Source organism: Gekko japonicus, unplaced genomic scaffold (assembly GCF_001447785.1).
Source record: "Gekko japonicus isolate JY-2015 unplaced genomic scaffold, Gekko_japonicus_V1.1 scaffold528, whole genome shotgun sequence".
Classification (NCBI taxonomy): Eukaryota; Metazoa; Chordata; class Lepidosauria; order Squamata; family Gekkonidae; genus Gekko; species Gekko japonicus.
In genome coordinates, this window is record NW_015170290.1 from 834,300 (window position 1) to 859,577 (window position 25,278).

Sequence of the window (25,278 nt, forward strand, 5' to 3'; positions counted from 1 at the left end):
TTCCTTCCTTCCTTCCTTCCTTCCTTCCTTCCTTCCTTCCTTCCTTCCTTTTTTGCGAAATGAATGTCTTCTGCTCTATTTCCTTAAAGAACAACTGAATAAAACTGAGACCAAAGGAAGCCCCCTCTGCTTCACCCTGCTGCTGAAGAGGGTTTTGCCTAGGATTTACAAATGTAACACTCTCTGTGGTTGAGCAAATGAATTTTGGTTGTGCACAAACAGTAGTAAAGCAGAGAAAAGTCACCCTGTCTCCCCCACATTCTTCTCCTCACATTACTGCATGAGCCTCAATGTGCAATGGACAACTCTGGATTTCTGTATTTTTTGTTAAGATGCCATGACTTTCTCAGTGAACCTGTTCAAAAGTTGAGCTTTCCTTGAAGGCTTACACTATAAATACCCATTTACTGTTCTAATCATTATTAAAAGCATAGTAAAAGCAGAATGTGAAATAATCAGAAATTAGTCTAAAACTATAAGGAGAGCAAGTTTGGTGTATGGTTAGGAACGTGGACTCTAATCTGGGAGAAACAGGTTTGATTCCCCACTCCTCCACATGCCGCTTCCAGTATGACCGTGGGTCAGTTATAAGTTCTTTCAGAGCTGTTCTCTCAAGGGCGGTTCCCAAGAGATCTCTCTCAGCCCCACCTACCTCACAGGGTTTCTGTTGTGGGGAGGGTAAGGGAAAGGTTTGTGGGGAGGGTAAGGGAAAGGGATTGTGAGTTGCTGTGAGACTCCTTCAGGTAGTGAAAGGCAGGGTATAAATCCAATCTCCTCCTCCTCCTCCTCCTCCTCCTACTACTACTACTACTACTACTACTACAACAAACCCATCTGGAAAGCCTAAAATAATCCTCCTTCTCTTCTAGATCAAGGGTCAGATTCCTTCCTTCCTTTATTTATTTAAAATACTCATTGGCTGCCTTTCTTCCTTACGGAGCTCAAGGCAGCTTCCGATGTTAATAAAATAAAATACATTAAATAGGTTACACAAAAAGCAGAAAACCCAAATTTAAAATAACAATTTAGGACTACTTTAATCAAATGCAGCCCTAAATAAAAATGTCTTCAGCTGCTCCTAAAGAGCAAAAGTCAGGGGACCCTTGGGAGTAGAAATGCCAGCCTCCAGGTGTGGGACCTGGGGATCCCCTGGAATTACAGCTCATCTCCAGGCTCCAGAGATCAGTTCTCCTGAAGAAAATGGCTGCTTTGGAGGGTGGACTCTATAGCATTGTACCCACCTGAGATCTCTGCCCTCCTCAGGCTCCAACACCAACTCTCCAGGATCTCCACCTGGATCTGGAAACCCTATTTTCCACCCACCCACCCTGCCATTGGTCAGGAGGGACCTGGCAATCCTACTGGGGATGTTGTTCCATAATCATGGGGCTGCTACTGAAAAGACCATCTCTAGTGTACTCACCAAATGAGCTTCTTTGATTGATGGAACAGTGAGGGGAACATCTCCCCAACTTGCTGGGTGGGGAGTAAGGCAGAGATAGAAGCACTTCTCTGGTTACATGGTTGTTTTAGTAAGAGCAAAAAATAAAAACTGTAAAAGGTCCTGCAGGGCCCTGATGTCCTCCGGGAGCTCATTCCACCAGTGCAGAGCTGCCATTTGAAAAGGCCATGGCCCTTGTTGCAGCAAGCCTGGCTTCTCTGAGGCCCGGTAGGGCCAAGCGGTTTTGGGACCCTGATCTTAGTGCTCTCCTGGGAACATGTGACTAAAGGTGGTCCCTTAGATATGTAGGCCCCTGACCATATACGGCTTTAAAGGTAAGAACCAGCACCTTGAACTGAATTCGGTATGCTATAGGTAGCTAGTGCAGTGCTTTTAGTTCAGGCCAGATGTGCTCCTGCATAGGAAGGCCCAACAGCAGCATGGCCGGCGCATTCTGCACCAGCTGCAGCTTCTGGATTTGGGACAAGGACAGCCCCATTAGAGTAATCCAGTCTCAACGTGACCATTGCATGGATCACTGTTGCCAGGTCATTGCGTTCAAGGAAGGGAATCAACTGCTTGATCAGCCAAAGATGATAAAAGGCTGACTTTGCAGTGGCTGCTACCTGGGCCTCTAGTGGTAAGGAGGCATCCAGGAGCTCTCCCAAACACCTAGACTTCAGCACTGGCACCAACAGCGCCCCACAGAAGGAGTGGGATCCCTATCCTCTGGCCATTCCGACTCAGGCACAGGACTGCCGTCTTCATCAGATTCAATTTCAGACAACTCAGTCTAAGCCAACCAGCCACAGCTTTCAACACTAGGTCCATATCTTCCGGGTTAGAGTCAGACTGGCAGTCCAATAGCAGATAGAGCTGAGTGTCATCCGCGTATTGGTGATGCCCTAGCCCATGCCTCTGGGCAATCTGGGCAAGGGGCACATGTAGATGTTAAATAACATTGGTGGAAAGCACCACTCCTTGGGGCACTCCACAAATTAGCGGGTGCCTTTGGGACAGTTGTTCCCCAATGGCCACCCTTTGTCCCCTACCCTAAAGGAACAAGGTAAGCCACTGCAAGGCAAACCCTTGAATCCCAGTGTCGGTGGGTCAGTAGTTGGGAGTCGACCATGCTGAACACCCCGACAGGTCCAACAACAACAACAACACCGCCAAACAGCCCCAATCCGGATGCCTCTGAAGGTAATCTGTGATGGCAACCAGTGCCATCTCTGTCCCATGGCCTGGTCCGAAGCCAGACTGGAAGGGATCTAATGCGGAGATGTCATCCAAAAAGCCCTGCAACTGAATAGCTACTCCCCTCTCAATTAATTTGCCCAAATAGGGCAAATTGGACACTGGCTGGTAGTTAGCCAATTCAGCCGGATCCAGAGATGGTTATTTTAAGAGAGGGCATACCACCACCTCCTTGAGTGCCCCAGGGAACAGCCCCTCAGAGAGGGACTTGTTGATAATTTCCTTTAGGGTACCTTGTAGCCTGTTGTGGCTGGCTTTAATTAGCCATAACGGACACAGATCAAGGCTGCAGGTAGTAAGGTGAACAATTAAGAGTAATTTGTCGACCTCCTCTAGGCTGAGTGGACTGAAATAATCCAGAACTTGACAAGAAGACACGCATGGAGCCTCAAGTTCACCTACTGTATCAACTGTGGCAGGAAGGTCATGGTGGAGTGACAATACTGTATCTGCAAAATAGTTCGCAAAAGCCTCACAGTTAATCTCCAGTTCCTTAGTGTTTGGTCTGCCCTGAGGCAGAGTAGTAATAGACTGAATTGTTCTAAATAATTGAGCTGGGCGAGAGCTTCCAGATGCAATCGTGGCCGCATAGTACTCTCTCTTAGCAGCTTTGACTGCTATCTCAAAGGCTCTCACAAATGTCCTATAGGATGCTCTTGTAGCTTCATCTTGAGCACGCCGCCACTGTTTCTCTAGTTGTCTGAGCCCTCAATTCATCAGCCGCAAGTGCTGGATATACCATGGAGCGAGCCTCTAGCGGGGACGCAGAAGACATCGGGGAGCAATCTTGTTGATGGCTGCCAAGAGTCAGCTATGCCAGACCTTGACAAACTCATCTAATGAGCCACCAGGGGGCATCAGATCCTGGAGATCCATCTGGAGCCGCATTTGGCTCCGCAGTCTAGCTAAAATGCACTCACCACCCATACAGGGTTGGGGTGGGACATTCACATGGGCCCTCAAGGCATAGTGGTCTGACCATGGAACTGCCGTGGCAGTAATTTGATCCACTGTAACCCCCGCCATGAAGATCAAGTCAAGCGTGTGCCCTGTGTGGTGAGTGGGAGCCATTACATATTGGGAGGATCCTAGCGCTGCCATGGATGACACCAGTTCCACTACCTGAGGCGTGTGCCCTGTGTCAGCATGGACATTGAAATCACCCAAGACTATCAGTCTAGGGTGCTCCAGTGCCCAGCCTGATATGGCCTCCAACAGCGATGGGCAGACAGTACACCAACCAAATAGACAAACTCTCCCCGGCTTCCCACACAAAGCCGGCACACTCAATGCCTGTGAGCCTCAGCAGTGGGAGCACCTTAAGGTGTAAGCTTCCTGAATGAACAGAGTCACTCCTTCCCCCTCCCCTTAGTCAGGGATTGGTGAAGGACCGATAGCCTGGGCCTCCCCATCTCATACCCAGGTCTTGGTCATGCACACCAGGTCTATATCCTGCTCCAGCAGGAAGTCCTGAAGGACCATGGTGTTATTATTTATGGTCCTGGTGTTACACAACACCAGTGTTGGAGAGGGGTCATTAGTCCTAGTTCCACTGCCTACTACCTTCAGGATGGGACATAGGCTGGAAGGGGACCGAGCCCTTCTACTTCTCAGTCCCCTTCCCTTACAGTCATACCTAGTCCCACCGCTATACTTTCGCCTTCCCAGGAGCACTGGTATCCCCTGCCCAGCCATCGCCAGTTAGTGGTCTTCACTAGGCCGCAGACTACTAATAGGCTGTCTGTCGGTTAAGATGTAAATGTGGGTGCTACTAACTATAGCAGTTCTCCCAGTAACATTAGTCCTGGGTAATCTCAACAGTCCTATTACAAGTGGGATACCCACAAGGATTTACAGGGAGATTTCATTTCCCTTCCCCCACAATTTCCTCTCTTACCATTCCTTGAAAGTCCCCATAGCCTCTCCTCTCTTCCTGTTGCCTTCTCTCCTTCCCACACACCAGCCAGACTACCCCTGTCTGTCCCTCATGTCTTCAGCTTTCACTCCTTCCCATTCTCTGGCAGCCTTTCCCCAGGAAAACTGTGCTGTCTGGCTGAGGGCCAGGACAAGGCCCAGTTGTATAGTGCCAGGCCCAGTTGCATGGTACCAGCTACTTTTGCCGCCCCCAGTTGCAGGGTGCTGGCTACTGCACTGGGCCTAAGTTTGTTGTGGCTGTGGCCAACTGGCCAGGCCCAGTTGCATGGTGCACTGCAGGCAGGGCTGGCCCGAGGGTTTTTTGTGCCCTAGGCGGGGCTACCTTCTGGCGCCCCCCCCCTCGGGCACCCAATTATGGGGTTGCCAACCTCCAGGCGGGAAAACACGGTGTTGAAATAATAAACACAGTATTCACATGCACTTATAGCTAAATATATTTGATTTATATACACATCAACTCTAGTGTATTGTAAACACTTTCAAACTATAACATCACATTTCAAACACTTTCAGACTAAGTTATATAACACGAAGAGTTCAACTGTCTTCTTCCTGATGGAGGATAAATGCCAATGTACAGTTTTTTGCACCGAACAATGCAGCAACCTATTGTACATTTCCGAAGTGATGATCCATCAGGTAAAGCTAGCAGGCAGCTTAGGAAGCAAGCCTAGTAGATGTATTTTCCCATGAGGTGATTCAGCTAGCAAGCAAGCCTAGCAACACACCTCCTGGGCATAACCTGCGTGTTTCGAACAAATCTTCAGGCATAAATTTTCCTGGAACTGAACAACAAATACATGTCATAATATAATATAAATTCAATATCCTTACATAGTACCAGGAAAAACGGGGGGGGGGGAGAGAAGGCTAAATTTCCTGCACTCACCCACAGCTCTTGAATTTACCCATGCATAAGTCAAACAATGTAAACATGGCTGTTCTGGTTTTCCATGGGAACATCCCAGAAAGACCTCTCTAATAAAGCACAGCTGCACTACTATTCCCTAAGGACTAAGGCAACTGTGCTTTATTAAGGCATGTTAAGTTGGGAGTGACTGACCCAAGGTCACTAAACAAGCTTCCACAGCAGAGTAAGGATTCAAACTTGGGCCTCCCAAATACTCTAATCACTTTACTTCATTGGTTTATGTATAGTGGCTGCAGTCAAAATAGTAGTAAGCAGCCAGGCCGCCAGAGGTTTCTGCCAGGTTTGGCCTTGATGAGTCCTCCCTGAAGGCCAAAACAGACCTCAAATTGCCCTGCCCCCTCCCCTTGCCTTTTACAGAGAGAAACCAAGGCTTAAAGACTGACAATACTGTTGTGGTCACCTAGCAATCTCCACAATGGCAATGCAGAGGGCATTTGTTTATTAAATGTACAGTTGCTGCTTGTATTATTTGGGGGGGGAGGTTTAACCCCTCTATAGTTCATTTTTGTTTGTTTGTTTTTGTTTTCTTGATTTCAGGTTTTTCTGCAAAACGGGGGCTTTTTTCAGTTCTGTAGATATGTTTTGTCTGTTCAGGTCTCCAGGCTCCATATCTAAGTATCCACAGATGAGGCCACATTGAGCATTAGATAAATTTATTTGTAATATAACAATTTATATACCTCATATTTAGATAGTTGTAGCAAATATGTGGCTGCTAAGTGTTTGTAAATTGATCTCCAATTGCTCTAGATACATGTATCTTTGTTTATTACATGATTTATTTATTTTTTAAAATAATCTTTTTATTGTTTATTTATTTATAGCAAGAAAATAAAGATATAATCCTACATATTTTAACACATCAAAGAAAATAAACTATACAGGTGATAATAAATTGATCATTCCATCTCTCTGATATATTGTTACCCATTAATGTTTCAAATCACTTATTTCATGCTTCTCTATATAGCTCCCAAAATTAATTCTAATACATTATCAGTTGTCAAATTGATAATAAAAATTCTCTATAAATATTTAACTATTTCCCCTCCTATGGAGCTAAATTTACAGTAATCCATATCTAGTTTTTTATTAAGATCATTTATGAGCCACGCCATTGAGAATAGTTTGATAGTTTGAACCCTATCTAGATCTAAATATTGCCACACAACCCAGATTGAATCCTAATATTCATTCATTATTATCAATATCTCACTCGATACCAAGCCCACACATAATAATGCAAAAATCAAGAACAAACCTAAACAATAAACAAGATTACAATCACTTGCACCTTCTTTCACATTCTCCATTAAGACAAAAAGCAGTACAAAAGGTCTACCACAAAGAAAAAATTATGCTATGAAAATTCTCTTTAGGTATTTAGTTATTTTCCTCCCTGTGGAGTTATGTTTGTAATAATCAGTATCTTTTTTTCTATTAAAAATCACCTAAGAGCCCAGAAACTTTGAGATCTCTTCTTCGTGGTCCTAATTATCAACAAAAAGCAAAACCAGCAACCTTATTTTAACTACTATTTGTTACCCATATATAAACCAGAATTAAACCAAATCATACCCTTCTATTTCATTATTACCAATTGTGAAGTAAAAGTGCCTATGAAGGGTTAAGTGATGCAACAGTATGTTAGCCTTCTTCCTAGTGCAGCTGTTTTAAGTTTGTTATTGTTAAGGTGCTGATTCTAAGGACAGGCAGACCTACCAATTAACTCTATTTGGAAAAACTGTTTTGAACGTAAAGTGGGGGCAGCTGATATTTGAAAGGGAAAAAGAGTATATTTTGACACCTTATCTGGGGGGAAATTTAGCCTAAGAGATTCTGGGAACTCCTGTATGTAGTTCATGTTTGCAGACCTCGACATGAAGCCACATTCCTCGTTGTGACTTATGGCCTATGCTTCCTGAAAACTGCGCTATAGAACACAGGTAGTTTGAGTTAGTGTTTATTATTTTGTTGTACTCTCTGAAGTGTTTTGTTGCTGGATTTTGTATTTCTCTCTTTTGACCATTGTTTTAAATAAATACTTTCTTTTAAAACTTAAGTTGGCTCATGTGTGCTCAAGTCTCCTGTTAACCCACAAGAAAGCCTAGCTATCTTGACTTGGTGGCAGCGGTGGGATCAGGGTCTTATGCACATATGTGAATAAATCCAGCACATTCCTCAGGAGTACAGAGTGTTTGTTGTTTTAAGAGTTAGGAATGGAAGGAATAGGTCATGAGGCATTGTTTAGTAATAATGCAGAGATTGAAGTGACCCTGCAAGAGTCAGCTATAGAGGAAGAAAATGAGGCTGGCAAACAATATCCAGATGATTTAAGTGGGTCAGAAGAAGAGGAAAAGGTGGAAGTCGTGGTGAACCCCAGAGAAAGACGAGACTCCTCAGAAGTCAGACATAGAGACTATCAATATAGAAGGCATGAGCAGTGGGGAGCAGTTGGGCACCCGCAGAGAAATCCTAGCCAGGAGTCTGAAAGGAGTCTGGGGACGAGAAGAGACAAGGGTGGAACTGTAGGAATTCAAGCTGATGATTTAAGAGACTTGATTAAAGCATTCTTGGAATTACAAACCCAGCAGACTAATATAATGAATCAACATCAAGGGCAGTGCTGGGAAAAGAAGAAATTTCCTATTTTCCATGAGGGGCAGGATCCAATGCGGTATTTTGCAAGTTTTAAAGCTGCCTGTTTGGATTATAAAGTGCCGGAGCAGGAATATTTGGGCATATTGAAGGCTCATGTGCATGGAGAATTAGAAAATCTGATGGGAGAGCTGCCAGCTGCATCTCGGGACTATCAGGAGTTCAAAAAGTTAGCTCGACAACGTTTGGGCTTGTCTGAAGAGCAGCTGAGGCTTCAGTTTTGAAAAGCCTGTTTGGAGCCCAAAGAAACGTATGCTGCTTTTATGGCATAGCTGCAGAGACTTCTGTATGCTTGGATTGAGGCAGCTCAAGGTAACACATATGCTCAATTGTGTAATTTATTGTTAAGGAAGCAGTTTTTTCAGGCACTTAGCCCCGATATTGCAGCTTTAATTCAAGCCCGTAATCCATCTTCCTTGAATGATTTAGCACTATTTGCAGATCAACTTAAGTCTCAGGTGAAATATGATGCAAGGAGAGCAGGGCTGTGGAAATCAACCATGGAAAAGGGAGAAGGGGCCCTTGTAGGGAGTGATAAGATGGACTTTGGAGGCCAATATAGTCAGCAAAGCCCCACTTCGGCATGGAACAGCAAGGCAAGGAATACCTCAACTCCCAGAATAAAATGTCATCTGTGTCATGAATATGGGCACATCAGGAAGAATTGTCCTCAATTAAAGCTGAAGGAAGTCCCCCCCTCCATTATGAGATATGTGACTGGAAAAGGCACTGAAAATTTGGAGGAGGAGAGAGAGAAATGTGGAGATGAGGAAATTCCTTTAATCACTCTAATGAAGCAAGATAAGTCACCTAAGATGGTTGGCATGCAGTTAGAACATGAGCCACTTAAAAAAGCTGAGCTAAAGATCTTTGAGAGCAGTGTAAACGATCTGGCTACTTATAAACTGATGGCCTCTGCTGAGCAAAAACAGTGGCTGGATGAACTGCGTGATGATATAGTGATTGTGAATGGAAATAAAGCCTTGAGAGCCTTCATTGATACTGATTCAGACTTTTCCTCTATCCCTGAGACTGCTTTAGAGTCTCCAATTCATTGGTTAGGTAGTGTTGCCTTGCATACTTATAATGCTAAAATTACAGATCAACCTATGGCTCTTGTGAAAGTGCAGTTCAGAAAATTTTCTGGGGAAATCCCAGTTTTGCTGCACTCAGATGGGGACTCAAAATTTTTGATAGGAGGAGATCTCCTATATAGAAATGCTATGTGTCAGAAGGAAGAGATCAAGATTCAGCAGAAAGTAGTGACCCAGAGTCAAGCACAAAGAATAGCAAAGGAAGTAAAGTTTAAAGAGTCAGTACTGCCTGAGCTTCATTTGGGGCAGGAAGATGAAGGAACAGGGACAAGTAATTCATCAGAGGATACCTTTTTAGGAAACCAGCTATCAGTAAACCCTCCAGGTGTCTTAACGTCTAAAGAAAATGAAGAGACTTCTCCAGCACTGGAACTGGTATCCAGGGATTATCCTTCTCCTCGACAGGAAGAGAGGCTGATGGAAATATCTACAGAAAAGAACATTGTAGCTGTGGAAGAAGATGGGACATTGCAAAATGAACCTGTGGTGAGTTGTGATCTCACCCCCTCCCACCCAGCCTTAGTTCCTGAACCTGTGAGTGTCAAAGAAAAGGAGGAGAAAGGTTTTTTGGCATCTGAGTCTTTTAAGAACTCACAGCATTCCTGTATATCTCTCTTAGAATGTAGGACTCAGGCTAAAGAGGAATCAGAGAGATGAGACTCACTCCCATAGGGATCAAACAATTATACCCCAATTCCAGTCACAAATTAGATGTGACCATCAGCCAATTGCGAGTGGGCATGGGTGTGGCCAATTGTTGGTTGCCATAGCTGTGTGTAGGGATAGGCTATACATTTGGGACCCCGTCTGCAGTCATCTGACCCAAACTTCAGCTACTTCATTGTGTACATGACTGGTTGCAAGTGGGCCAGAAAGTGTAGCCATGAGGTCTGGCATTTGGCATGAAAGTGTGAAAGAATGTGGGTTTATGGCATGGCTATTGAGGCCATGTGGCCTCACCATTTGGCTTGCAACAGGAAACAAGACACAGCATGTTATCAAAAGACATCACAGGAGAAGGCATGTGAATATAGAAGCAATATTTCTATACAGTCATCACAAGCTTGTCAAAATATTTTATAATACTTGTCTGTTCAACAGCCCATATTGGTGACAGTCGGGCCATGTGGGACAGATACAGACATTAATCAAGAGGCAAGCATGACCACTCTTGGCATTGTCTCAATACACTCCCTCTCTCTAGCCACCTAGGTTGGGGAACCCAAGTGTCAAGCCCACCCTGGGCTCCGGGCGCAGCCCCTCCCGTGGCCGTGGCGTCCCAAGGCAGGGGAGGTCTAACGGTTCTGGAAGTGAGGCCTGTTAAAGAAGAGGGGGAGCGTTGGGGCTTCAGATGGGTAGGGGACGGAGTTTAATGGCACTCCGTAGGTCCCTCTACCTTTGTGCATCGGCTTCCCGGCTTCTCAGCATCCTCCCTGGACTCTTTCTCTCTCTGCCAGCATCAGGTAGTTCCGAGCACGTCCTTCCTCCCTGGCCTCTTTGCTTCCCTCTCCTTTATACCCAGCTCCATCTTCCAGCACTGTCTCCAGGTCCCGCCTCCCTGTGGTTCCTCCCAGCCCCGCCCCTATGATAAGCTCCAATGCCGCCCCTATGGCCTGGGTGTGGTTGGAGCTATGCCGGCTGTGGTCTTGTCGGCCTGGGGCCATGCCGCCGCCGCTGGCGTATGGGGTCTCATGCATTTGTGTGTTCGCCATCAGCTTCTCCCATGCGCAGTTGGCCTCTCCTGCTGCTCCTCGAGGCTCCTCGTTCCGTGGTCAGGGTGGCCCAGGCTGTTGCACCCCGGCGGCACTGACAGGGTCCAGCATTTCAGGGCGTTCCTGGTCTGTGGGTCTCCTAGGTGAGTTGGTGGTCGTTGGGGTCCCTGAGGGGTGTGGTTTACATCCTGGGACTGGGACACCAAGAAAAATATTTTATCTGGAAGTTAGAATTAGGGGTGTGCACTTTTTTTAAATGGGGTTTTTTGGTTCAGATCCATTGGACCTGAAAAAATTTCAGGATTTCTGAAAAATCCTGGATCCCAATATTGATATTGTATTTGGATCCAGGGTTTTGTTTTTTTGTTTTTTGTTTTTTTGAAATCCTGAATGTTTCCAAATCCAAGAGACCCAAGGAAAAAAAAATGGAGGGAGTAGTGGCAAAGCAAAAAAAAAACCTGTCAGGAAGAGCAGATTGCTCCCTGTCAGCTGTTTTCAGGCTGTCTGTTGCATTCCCTTTAAACAGGGGAGATGTAAAGGGACTGCAGAAGACAGCCCAACAAACAGTTGACTTGCAGGGAGCAGTCTCCCTGCAGGCTCAGCTGATCTTCATGCTGACTTCTCCTATAGCCCTGTTTAAACAAGGCTGCAGGAGAAGCCAGCTCAAAGCTGACCTGTGGGAGCACTCTTGCTTCCCCCCAGCTAAGCTGAGCTTCTGGCTAGCTTCCCATGCAACCTCATTTAAATGAGGCTGCAGGAGAAGCCAGCCCAATGCTGACCCAGTGGGGAGCACTCTGCTTCCCACCAGATCAGCTGATCCTCGGTGTGACTTCCCATGCAGCCTTGTTTGAACGAGGCTGCACAAGAAGCTAGCCCAAAGCTGACCTGGCAGGGAGCACTCAGATGATCCTCAAACCTGACAAACAGCTGAGAGGCAGAAGCACACTACTTCTGCCTCTCCACTGTTTTTCAGATGTACCCCAAATATATCTTTTTTTTAAGCCCCCGGAGGGGATTTTTTATTATTTTTTTATCAAACTACAAAACTACTACAGAAAAAAAGGAAGGGGGGATTACATATATAGGATAAAGCAAAAGAACCCACTACTAACTAAAAACCCAAGAGAGGAGATCTTCACTAGCTTAGTTACAGCAAATCTTCACTTCACTTAGATTATTATAAACTGAGTCAAACATTTGTATTACTTTCTTTTTCTTTAACTCTTAAATTTAACTGTCTAGAAACTGTACCCCCCAATCATCCCCTTTCAGAGTTCTCAAAGGCACAATTCAGAGTCCTTCAGCCTTCACTTCTCCTTTCCTCGTCTCTTCCGCAGCTTATAAAGACTTTTTGGAGTGGCTGCCCCTTGCTCTGTCAGAGAGTCCTCCCCGGAGAACCCAAGTCCAGCTCACCACTAGACTTGCTGTTCTCTTCTTTTTTTCCCCATCCTCTGGTCTTCCCAGCTGAACCCTTAGGAATTCTTGAGCTTTCAGAACAGAGTCAATCTTTTCTTTTTTATCCTTGATCTTAAAAGTGACGCCTTCTGGAAATAGCCATTTATATCCAATTGAGTTTGTCTGAAGAAAAAGCACAAGTTCTTTGTACTTCCTTCTTCATTGTCTTACTTCAAATGGAATATCCTTTAGTGTTCTGATGGTATTTTCCCCCACTTTCAGGGGTATTCCAGCAACCGCTTTCAGGATTGCATCCCTAACATGCCTCTTAGAGAATCTTACAACAATTTCCCCAGGCAGATTATTTTTCTTTATATAGCCTGAATATGATCTGTAAACCACATCTATCTCACTCAGCAGCGATTCCGCCTTCATTTCTGTCACTGGGGCTAGTAATTCCGTCATCACTTCTTTAAGATTCTCCCCCCTGATTTCTCGCATGCCCTGGAAGCGAAGAATCATGTTGGCCTTTTCCATTTGCACTTGCAGCAGTTGATCTTCCATGGAGATTTGTTTCCTTTCCAGTTTTTGCACTTTTTTCTTCACCTACTAAGTAGTTGCAGCCACTTCCTTTACCTTCTCAGTATCTTGCTTCATTATTTGTATCATATCGTTTATCTGGGTTTGTTGTGCAGTAATACTTTGAGTCACTATAGACATCTGTTCCTTGAAGTTATTCAGCTGTTCCAGCAGAGGGCGCATATAATCCGCTATAGACTTTGCCACCTCGCTGGTAGCTTCTGGTTTCGGGCTCTCAGACCCTTTCGCTTTCAAAAGTTTTTCTCTGTCCTTCTTCCCCGCCATCTTTTTCGCTTGTTTACTTTCGCAAACTTTTAAAAAGTCTCTGAATGTGCGCCTCACCACTTAGATTTGCTTTGGTAAGTACTTCTAGGCAGTTTTCTTTGCATTTCCTTCCGCTCCCCCCCCCTCAATCGCTCAAAAATTCATGTGCATGGGAGGCGTCCCTTCAACGCTTGCCTTTTTCCCGTTCAGTGGGGTGGGGTGGGGAGCTATCTTTTTCCCTTTGAAGAACACTTCAAAGCTGACTCACATTCATAATTGGTCGTTCGACCTCGCTTTCAACTTTCATTTCTGCCGCTGGATCTCCCACGCTTGCCCCGGTCAGTGTCACTAAATCCATTCGATCTCACAGCACGGAGAACCGTCGGAACGAAGAGGTGCCTCAATTCTCCGGCATTTCGCCCTCGAAGAGGCAACCTCTTGTAAGTTCCATGGCCAGAGTCTCTTAGCCGGCCCCCTGGGGGGGGTAAGCGAGCCTGCACACCCCCTCCTTCGGCTGGAGCGCAGCTTCACCCCCGGGAGGTCCGGGAGGTGAGTCTGCTAGTGCGCCGCCATAAACCGGAAGTCAGATGTACCCCAAATATATCCATGCTTTTGTCAGGATTTTTTCCCCTGGTTTTCAGGAAAAATCCCAGATATCTTTGAGTGCTGAAATATATCCCCAAAAAACTGATATGATATTTTTGGCGTATATTTTTGACTCGGGTAGATCCGAATGCACACCCCTAGTTACGATGCAGTGACTAAACCGTTAGGTCATCAATCTGGGTGATTTCTTTAATTATAATACTTTTTGTATGTGTTTGCATGTGCCATAAAATTTCACCATTAGGCATAATGATTTGCTGTTTGGAATTATAGAAGTATGTCCATCTTTTCTTGGCAACCTTTCTTATAATGCTGTTTCTTTAGAGATTCTACATAGAGCAACTGTTCATTCTTTACTGGCATTCCAAGGCCAAATGTAACCTCTCTTTTTCTTTCTTTCTTTCTTTCTTTTTTCTGTTGTGGTTAAATAAATTAAAATCCAACATGCAGTAATCACAGCTATTAATCTATGGAATTGAAACCCAAGATTTATTTAGCATTAGCTGCTTTTAATATTTTGCATATTAATTGTGTTTTCATATACCTTGTGGTTTTGCCACATTATTTAGACTCCCTTTCAGTCTTTACAATACATTCAGTCTGCCTTATAAAGAATAATTAACACACATTATCAGGGAGAAGAGAATTAATTAAAGAACGGAGCTTTTCAATTTAATACTTGTTGCCCTGTTCCTTCACTATTTTTCTGATCATTAGCACCTGATAACGAAGTTGCACTGCTTAATTTTCTCTTCCAAAGAAAGTTTATCAAAACTTTAGTGCAGACCTAATGTTGAGAAGGAAACCAGAGAATGCATTAAAGGAGATAACAGCATTTTGAACATTGAGCTACGTAACTTTGCTAGAGTTGTAGCTTCATGTAGTGGTTTGTGCTTTTGCAATAAAAATGCTATAAACATAAAGTTATGAACTGATGATTTGTCTGTGATGTTTCATTACTATATTATGCAATCTCCCTTTATTGGGTTTTTGGGTAGTATGTTATACTGATCCAGGTCTCTACATTTTTTCTTGGACTCAACAAAACGTTACTTGGAGTCTAAAGACTAGAAAAATTATCGCTTTATTGACAATAGTGGCAATCTGTTGCTAATTTCTTGTCCTTTTAAGAAAGTGAGCTTGAGTCAAACAGAGCTGGAATATATATTATCAGTCCTTTGCGCTTTCTAGCCTTCTTGGTAGGGTCAGTCTTAATTCGGGTTGTAATATACTAAAGGGGCTCATAAAACGAATGGGCTTTTCGTTTTCTACATTAGTACCACTAAAGCAGATGGCAAATTCAGATGTTTCCAATCACAGTTTCCGGCAAAATATAATAGCTTTTAAAACAAGATCACTTTTCTCCCTGTAGGAATTGACAGTTTGATGTATATTTTCAGCTTTAAAAGCTACATCTGCTATCCCAGTATTTTTTTACACTTTTGATGTTAATGCCTTGTCTCACACATAGTTTTCACATTTAAATATTCTTTAGATATTTGTTTGTGTGTGTCTTGTTTTAACACCCAGTACAATGCTACTTGTTTTCATCATTGTCTTCAGAACAGCCATACCTTATATTTGCCGTCCTGATATGCTGTCTGATAGACTGTTACAAATTCCCAAGGACTTTTTCTTGTCATGAGTAATTGCATGCATCAGTAAGAAAGATGTATTCTACACATACAGCAAATGTTCAATTAGTTGCAGTCATAACAACAGGAAAAAATAAAACACAAATCTCATAGGCTTCCATGTCAATTAAATACATCTATTTATTTATTTATTCAGATAACATCAAGTCATTCACTCCAGATTTTTCTTTCTAGACAGCAGATATCCACCTGTTGACCATCCTAGAGATTTGCTTCCTTCATCCAGTTTATCTAGATTTAGCCATCTGAGGTTTTATGTTTAAATTTTGATCAAGCATTATTATGTTAGTAAATGTAAAGGTTTCCCTTGCTCGAAAGCCAGTCGAATCCGACTTTAGGGATGTGGTGCTCATCTCCGTTTCCAAGGTAAAGAGCCAGCGCTGTCCAGAGATGTTCCCATGGTCATGTGGCCGGCATGAATAGACGCCAAGGCGCACAGAATGCTGTTACCTTCCCACCAAAGCGGTACCTATTTATCTACTTACAATTTCTTGCTTTCGAACTGCTAGGTTGGCAAGAGCTGGGAGCTCACTCTGTCTTGCGGCACTCGGGTCTCGAACTGCTGAAATACCAACCTTCTGGTCTGCAGTTCAGCATCTTAACCACTTGAGCCACCGCAACCTGCCATTTCTGCAGAAGCATTACTGTTAGATTTGTACTAATCAAGTTTGCTTCATTGAGGCCTGATTTGAGTCAGCTCTTCACATGCAGATGCAGCTGAGCTGATTTCCCCTCTCAGGTGGCAAGCTGCCTGTATGAGCATATATGCTCATATGTTTGAGGAAGTTTTAATCAAAGTATTGGAACCCTTCTTTGGCAAAGCCATTGCACTGCAGACTAGGGATGTCAGCCACCAGGTGGGGCCAGACTTACAATTGAAATACAGGCATCAGCTCCCTGGAGAGAATGGCAGCTTCAGAGGGCAGACTCTGTAGAATCACTTCCTTGCCGAGCTCCCTCTCTCCCCAAACTCTGCCCTGCCCAGACTCTACCCTCAAATCCCCAGGAATTTCCCAACCCAGAGCTGGCAAACTCTACTCCAGACCCTTAATCATGACTCTCTCTTGCCTCTAGCCATTTATTTAGTGGTTAAGTGCATGGACTCTAATCCGGAGAACCAGGTTTGATCCCCCACTCCTCCACTTGCAGTTGCTGGATGACTTTGGGCAAGCCATAGTTCTGTCAGTGCTGATCTCTCAAGGACAGTTCTCTCAGAGCTCTCTCAGCCTGTTGTGGGGAGGGGAAGGGAAAGGCATTTGTAAGCTGCTCTGAGACTCCATCAGGTAGTGAAGGGTGGGGTATAAATCCAATTTCTTCTTTATATATTTATTATAGTCTGCCCTTCCCTGCACTGCAGGGCTTGGGGTGGTTCACAACCATAGATATATACAATACATTTAAAACATAATCTACATAGTATTAAAACATATAATACAAGAGGGCAATCAGTCATGAATTAACAAGTGTTCCTGAAGAACCTTCAGTATGTGTGCCCATAGATGAAATCAAATACTGGGCAACTGGCAGAACAGCAGCAGCAATAGTGCAAGGCCAGGTAGGGGAGCCCAGTGTAGTTGGATCTCCGCTGCCTCAACCATAGGCTTGGCAGAACATATCCGTATTACAGGCCCTACGGGATTGCAACAAGTCTCACAGGGCCCTGACCTCACTTGGGAGAGTGTTCCACCAGGTGGAGCCAGAGCTAAGAAGGCTCTGGCTCTGGTCAAGGCTAAGCGGACCTCCTTTGGGTCGAGGACCACCCATTCTGGTGTGGATTCACCTTGCTCTGTAGCTTACCTCTTTTAACCTTAGGACCTGAATTATAGCTAATCCTTACCAGATTTTTTTATTATAAACTAGTAATGATTTACAAAGAAACTGATTGAAAATTAAAATTACCTTGCTCACAATAACTGTTTTCTCATGAGTAAAACAGTCATGTGGGGTCACACAAATTGTCTGCAATGTCAAGCACATGGTAATTCAAGGATATTTGTATCTCTATAATCGGTGACATTCAGCATGGTCGCTGACCAGAGAGCTGCTGTTTGCATATGCTCACAATCTGGGACATGTCCCATGGTCATTATGAACAAGGATCATTTGAAATCAGCTGTGTATGTACCACTTTTGTTCCTGGCACAGTTAATGACATATATCAGTCAACAGAATTCATCATTTTGGCACGTGCTCAGAGTTTACAGGGTTGAATCATAGTTCTCAGGCAAAAGTGTGAGAACCTACAAAGCCTGCTTGTAGTTTGCAATCTGAGCAGAGGGGTAGTCTTCACATCACTGAAACCAATGTATTAAGAGATTGGGACTGTTGTATCACCAGCCAGTTCAGGTGTTTGCTGACATCTGTTTGTGTTTCAGTTGGCGAAAATGCCACACAGCTGCTTGAACATATGGATTGGGCCTCAGTGTCAGAACTATTAGTGTGGTTTTGGATGCACTGACAGAAGGAAAAAAAATGCAGAAACACTTTTCCCTCCCTCTCTGACAGAATCCTAAGCCATTTCTGGTTCCCAGGTCGACAGCCCAGTGATTAGCTACTGATTGATTGCATGTTTACACAAACTCTGTTAATATATTAGTTGTATTCTTTGGAACACTTTGGCTAGTGATGCCTATCTTCAGTGAATTTGGTTAGCCTAACAACAATAGTCATTATCTCAGATTCCCTTTTAGGCCAATTTTCACCTGTTCAGTATGTATAGCAGTAGATGGTCTCATTTTTTCCTTGACTTTAATGGACCTAGAAAGGTATAATGTTTAAATTTGCACTGTAGATGTAAGAACAGATAACTGTGCACAGTACTTCAGGCTCTGGGTGCAGTCCAGAGAACTGTGTGCAGAGGGTCTTCGCTTTGTTATCTATGAAGACTGAGATCCCCACGCTGCGTAATAGATGGGAGTTGCAAGTTCTCCTCAATTCCTGCATGTGTCTTGCCCAGTTTCATTCAGGACCAATGGCAGGTATGGAGAAAGGGCTTCAGTCTTCCGTTTATTCTGTTTTGCTGTACTGAAACAGTTCCCAGTGAACATGCAGGTCAAACAACAGCAGCCCCCCCCCCCCTCCGGTCCATTTCAGGTTGGAAAAATGATGTGGGTAGGAAGGCTAGAGCCCCTTCACCATGTGCACTGTTTTCTCAGTCCAAATAGAGCATAGAGCATGCAGGGATTGGAGTGAACCCCCTGCTTATGCCTGACTGTCACACATCAGGATACCTTGAAGTGGGGCATCTGCAGGGGCCAAAGCTTCTGCAGGGCCCACTGTCACTGGCCCCTGCCCATAAACCCCCACTACCATCTGTCTGCGCACCCTTCCCTCACCCACCTGCTTGCAAGTGCTCCATCTCCTGTGCTCCTATCTACCTGGGGTGCCCAGCACTGCAAGGGGAGAGTGTGCAGACAGTGAGCAGGGCTTCTAGGGGTGGTCAAGGGTGTGGGTCTACCCAGAGCCCATCAAAACCTGGAACTGGCCCTGCCCCAGACTCAGGCTGTATACTCAGCCATTGAGATTCAGTACCCCATATAGAGCAAGCATTTCCCTTTTGGGGAACAAGAAAGTAATTTTCTGCCCTAGCGCATGTTTTAACAAATCATCTGATCTTCATACTAAATATAGAAACAGATTTCAAACATGCCTCAGACTGAATATAGATTTGCACCCGCAGAGATAAAATTGTACCCAATTATGATGGGATTGAGTTTGGTTTGGGCACTAAGGATATAAAGATTTCTCTGCATTCCTTCATACCAGAATTGTGCAAACATCTGCACATTTGTATCTGCCACATAAAAGAAAATATATACTGCTATTAGGATTAACTGTAGCTCTGTCTTTTCTCTGACAGGCATATCACAACCCTTGAGGTCTCATATATCTTCCTTTAATGAAGTGACAAAAATATTTACCTTCGTGACAAATCTCAGGGATAATAAGCATCCTCCCTTTGTGTTAAAAGAGACCTTTGCATGTTATGTCATTGGCGAAGCACTGGCCCTCTCTGGTGGTCTTGAGACAGTAGAACATGTTATTTATTCAAGTTTGACAGACTTTGAATACATGAGAACAACAAATTAATAAAATAGCTTAAATGGTTGATGGTTCTTTTGACAGTTCTCACTGGGGGGAAATCAGGTCCCCGGACCTTAATTAAGTGCCAGCCTGTTTTCCAAACATCTTCTAGCTTAGCAGTTTGATCTATTTTTGTACCAGCATTCCAGAATCAATATATAATGTGTACGTACACACACACACACATAATATTACTTGAAGAAAGTAGTGAAGACCTGAAGTTACTACCATTGAAGGTTAAAGCAGAAAGTGCCAAAGCAGGATTACAGCTGAACATCAAGAAGACAAAACTAATGACTACTGAGGAATTACACAACTTTAAGGCTGGCAATGAAAACACAGAATTTATTAAAGATTTTCTGTTCCATGTCTCCATCATCAACCAAAAGAGAGACTGCAACCAAGAAATCAGAAGGAGATTGAGATTGGGAAGGTCAGTCATGAAGCTAGAAAAGATCCATAAGTGTAAGGATGTGTGTCTGGCGACCAAGATCAAGATAATTCATACTATAACATAACCAATTACTTTGTATGGGTGTGCAAGGTGGACAATGAAGAAAGCTGACAAGAAGAAAGTTGATTCATTTGACATGTGGTGTTGGAGAAGAGTTTCATAGATACCATTGACCACAAAAAAACAAGTATGTTGTAAATCAAATGAAGTCTGAACTCGCCCTAGAAGCTAAAATGACCAAACCAAGGCTATCATACTTCAGTCACATTAGGAAAAGAAAACTCAGTGGAAAAGACAATAATACTAGGAAAAGTTGAAGGCAGCAGGAAAAGAGGAAGACTGAACATGAAATGGATTGTCTCAATAAAGGAAGCCACAAGGGCCCTCAGTTCGCAAGACCCGAGCAAGGCTATTAATAATAGGACATTTTAAAGGTCATTAATTCATAGGGTTGCCATAAATCAGAAGTGACTTGATGGCACTTAAACACACACACACAATGTGTAATATAAGCTATTAAAAATAAACCTATGTAAACTGTAGGTAACAAAAACATTTCTAAACATATGGGGGAGGGGGGAGAACCTTCATAATAGCCCTGAGCATCCTTTAGCCAAAGCATAGTACTTTGATGCCCCATTAGTTTCAATGGGAGGGATTTAAACACATACTTAACTCCTCCATTGAAATCAATGAGACTTAACAAAACTTAATTGGCTGGGTCATGCCTCAAGGGAAGCTTGCTGAATGCGCTCAGTGTTTTTGTTGCTTCTCCATTTTAAACCATATGCTTTTAAGGTAGGTTTTAATCAAAATTGACATCGTATACCTATGCAGTGTTTTCTACTTAATTCTTTGACGTTCTACTTTCCTTTGTAAAATATTCCACCACTAAAATTAATTTCTTAAGTTACAAATGCAGTCTTCAGGGGAATTTACTGACCATAATGCGATCCTAAACTCAAGCCGAGCTCGTGCTGGCGGGAGGGGGCTGAATTGGCTACTTGCGAGGCAGGACGAGAAGGATGCCAGTGCTGCGAGAAGCGCAGTGCCGGGCAGGGGGTGGAGCCAGCCTATTTAGGCTTGGCTCCCGCCCTCTGTCTCAGCAGTTCTCTTGTGTGCTCGGCCCACCCTCCCAACCTATTTTAGTGCAGGTTCATACCTGGGGCCAGGTAGGAATTTTTCACCTCTCATTCAGTTTGGCCTTTGGAGAGGGGTGTTTTTGCCTACCTTGCACTGTTGGAAAATTGGCTTTGGGGGGCCGTGTTTGTTAAGTTGGATGGTCACTTTGTGTTGGCGGGGTAATGCGATCATATGTGAACTGGTGAGCACCTGGGCATTGTTATAAAGGAATTAAAGGGTCTTCCAGGAACGGCTTTCAGGCCTTTGTGGCTCAAGGCCAGGAAGAGGTGATCTTCCTTGGAGCAATCTGGACCAGCCTACCTTAGCAGGCCTTTGCGGCTTCTGGGGTGGTGGGCCAGGGGTTCTCTTGAATAGGCCAAGCCACTGGTGGCTTGAGATCGGGGCAGGTGGTCAGGAGTTTGACACCTGTCATATTCCTCAGTACATTCTGGCAACCCCTCGCCAGTTCTTTGTTTATAAATTAATTAATAAAGTGGCCCTTGTTAAATCCATACTGGTGTCCGTCTCTTCATTCTAACTGAGGGGGCAATGTCTACAAATTCTTTTTTAACTTGATTAAAAATTCAAGGTGAAATCTTCTTGGTATCAATTTTTCCTCTCATTTTTTTGTTTTGTTTCACCCATCAGGCTACTGATAAAGACACTGGCAACTTCAGTGCTATGCAGTACAGGCTCATCATCCCACCAATCAAGGATGGCAAGGAGGGCTTTGTGATTGAGCCCTACACGGGGATCATCAAGACAGCCATGCTCTTCAAAAACATGAGGCGGTCTTATTTCAAGTTTCAGGTCATTGCAACTGATAACTATGGTAAAGGGCTGAGCAACAAATCAGATGTGCTGGTAAGTACAAATGAAAAAGTACGTTTTGAACTTACTTCGTTGCAAGGATATGAGGGTGAGGGGTGCTTCTTTGGGAAACTAGTGCTTCATGTGGTGCTTCTCACAGTAACTGAATGCATTAGATGGAATTGCTGATGCAGTCATTCTAGGCTAGACCTGTGTAGATTATAATTTGTTAAAGGAACCAAGGATACTGGCCCACATGTATTCCTGTCTGGGGCTGCAAACATCGTGTATATCATGCCCTGGAAGTTCACAACATCTGGCTGTGAAGCTGCATTCTTAAGATGCCATAAATCTACTGAGTGGTAGGCCCACTGATGAACCACTGCCTTGTATAAGCCTCCCTGCCCTGAGTTCTCTGTGAATTGCAGAAAATTCAGGAGTGTTCTCATGTCACTCTGAGCTCTGGAAGTATCAGAAGCCACTGCCTCCTATATGACACCTAGGGATGCCAGCCTCCAGGAGGGACCTGGGGTTTCCCTGGAATTACAGCTCATCTCTAGACTACAGAGATCAGTTCCCCTGGAGAAAATGGATGCCTTGGAGGGTGGACTCTATGGCATTGTGCCAAACTGAGGCCCCTGTCCTCCCCAGGCTCCACCCCAAATCTCCAGGAGTTTCCCGACATGAAGTTGGCAACCATACCCCCACCCCACACCAACCCTCTGCTGCTGGCTAGGGAGGACTTGGCAATCCTAATGAGATCTCTCTCTCCCCAATTTCTCTGTTATGTGTTTAGGGGACTTTGGGGAGAATGTCTCATGCCATTTCTCTTTTTGCTGTGCAGCCTAATTGGAGGCAGGTGCTCTGCATGAAGTGGGAGAGGCAAGGTCCCTCTGATCCTACAGAAAACATGTACCAGTTGATTTTCTCTGGGGATTTCAAAGGCAGTTCTGCAGGCCGAGCAAGAACAGAAAGCCCAGTCAGAGTGTCAGGGCAATCACTTTGGCTAAAGTGCTTCTGTGTGCTATAGCCCTGGTTGAGTCAACCCCAACAGACCTTGCATCAGTCATCTCCATTTTACTGGCAAATGGGATCCAGCCTTGGAGTAAAGCTCTTCCCCCCCCCCCACACACACACACTTGGAATTGAATAGTGCATAAGGAGGATGTAAAGACATGCATTGACATCTATCCAGACTAGAGTTCCTAATTTCAGATCATCTTGAGGAAGGAACAAGTACACTGCCTTCCATAAAGTGCGATATTGTGTACTCTCATATAATCTCCAATCATTATGGGCTTTGCAGAAGAGAGCAGCAGTGATTGTCTCTTGTGCTGCTTCTCTTTGTTCCAGAGCACAGGGAGCATTGCTTCCCATCCCTGCTACTCCACCAAGTTTTCTGCAGCTGCTGGAGGAGTCAGAGAAGAAAAAAAATTGGTATCCACTGTACATAATGACTAGTAGTGAGCGCTGCCAACATTTGTAGATCTCTGGGCATTCAGCATTGTGGGTCATACTGCCGTAGGCACTTGCTTAATCACTTTGGGCTGAGAAGAATGTTTCGTGCAAGCCGCCTGATTAGGGATCAGTGTGGGGCAATCACCAGATTGGTGTTTTGGATGTGAAAGACCCACAGTCAAATCCCGGCTTAGGCAAAAGTCCTCCATAGGTTTGAGGCTAATGAGATACAGACTATCAAAGCTTTTGTGCACTCCAAGTTGGCAGCAATATGGTCATTAATAATTGGCATTGGTACTTTGCTATTTTCATTTTATTTTATTTGTTCTATTCCATATGATGATGGGTTTTGGTTGAAACTTTGTAGAAATGTGGAGCTGCTTAATTCCCAGCACCTCCACCTTGCACTCAGTGTTGTTTACAACATAGTTCACAACCCAGTGCTTTACTGCACTCTGATATCTACACACGGAGCCTGTCACCTTCACTTCTGTGAAGTCTGTAGGGGTCCAGGCACAGGCACTGTGGGTGTACAGAATGTTTGCCAGAGAAAGTACAAGATAATGGGGCACGGTGCTGACAGAATTCCATGTGGGCATTGGAAACTGTGCATTTAAATTAAAGCCAGTATATCGTAATACAAGTCTAAGGCTGCGGTCACACGCAACATTAGCCACGCAAGAGATACGGAAGACAAGCGGAGTTTCCGGTCGCGATCTCACCAGCACATCTGGGAAGCGTAGCGCTTCCGTGGCACAACTGAGGCTTCCTGCCGAAAAAGCGCAGCAAAAAACTAGTACCTTGGAGGTACTAGTTTCCAGAAACTGCGGGGCAAGGGCGGGCGTCTGATCGCGTTTCCGGTGGTATCCGGCGCCCGCCCATGTCCCCTTGCGGAAAAGGTTTTTTTTTCCCCCCACGTCTCCGTGGATGCGCACACGCACCCAACGGAGCATGCGCATTCGTAGTGTACACAAAAAAAGAAAACCAGTTCGCCGCGCCGCGCGCTTCTTCATTGCGCGCAGGCGTGTGTTGTGATCGGCACCTCTCCCTTGCCATGGAACCTCCACAGTACCTCCACAGAACCTCCACAGTAGGTCTGATCGCTTTACTGCATGTTAGTTTGCCCCGGGGCAAACAGCCACACTTCTCCTCTGCAGTTTCCTGCCCGTGTGGCAGGGGCCTATGTACATTTCTCCTCATTTGTATCAAATAAGTATGATTAGAAAATTTCACAGTATCTAGATATTGGCATGTGAATAATTTGGTTATGGTTTATCAGGAACAAGGTGTTAATTTATTTCCTGAAGCAAGATCCAAGGTAGTCAGCAGATTCCTAAGAGTTCTTAATACTGCATGCTGTATGGACGCATTTCAACCTTCCTTTCTCCTTCTACCTTCTCCTGCTACTACACAGCATCTGTCCCTTACTCTGCACTTCTGATTGTTGTAAATAGCATTTGGTATGTTTTAAAGTAAATTAAAATATATAGTTTTAATTGAACTCAGAAATAAGGATTGTACTGAAATAAAGGGATATTAAAAGGGTTTACTTTTGACTGAATCATGTCCAGATATGCTTCTGTTTTATTCAAGGGACATTCTGAACAACAGCGAAGAAAAAAATATGTAAGGAAATGAAAAATAGATAATAATTAGAAGTGGAGACAGTACTGTAACATTTGCATAGTAAAAGTTTCCTCTGTTGGTTTAAATGATTTATTTCTTTGTTAACAATTGGCTGATTTAGGATACGTTTTGTTATTTGGGGTTCTTTTTTTAATTCACACACGAATGCACACATACCTTGGTCCAAGTATGTCAGAT

At 44.2% G+C, this 25,278-nt stretch overlaps 1 protein-coding gene across 1 annotated transcript in view; it reads left to right on the top strand.

The window, feature by feature from the left end:
* LOC107116036 (protocadherin-15-like) overlaps positions 1 to 25,278 on the top strand; it is a 456,694-nt gene that overhangs the window by 378,088 nt on the left and 53,328 nt on the right. The window contains exon 21 of the mRNA XM_015417887.1: positions 21,835 to 22,050. Within this exon, the coding sequence (XP_015273373.1) occupies positions 21,835 to 22,050 (216 nt within the window). The remainder of the gene's footprint in view (positions 1 to 21,834; positions 22,051 to 25,278) is intronic.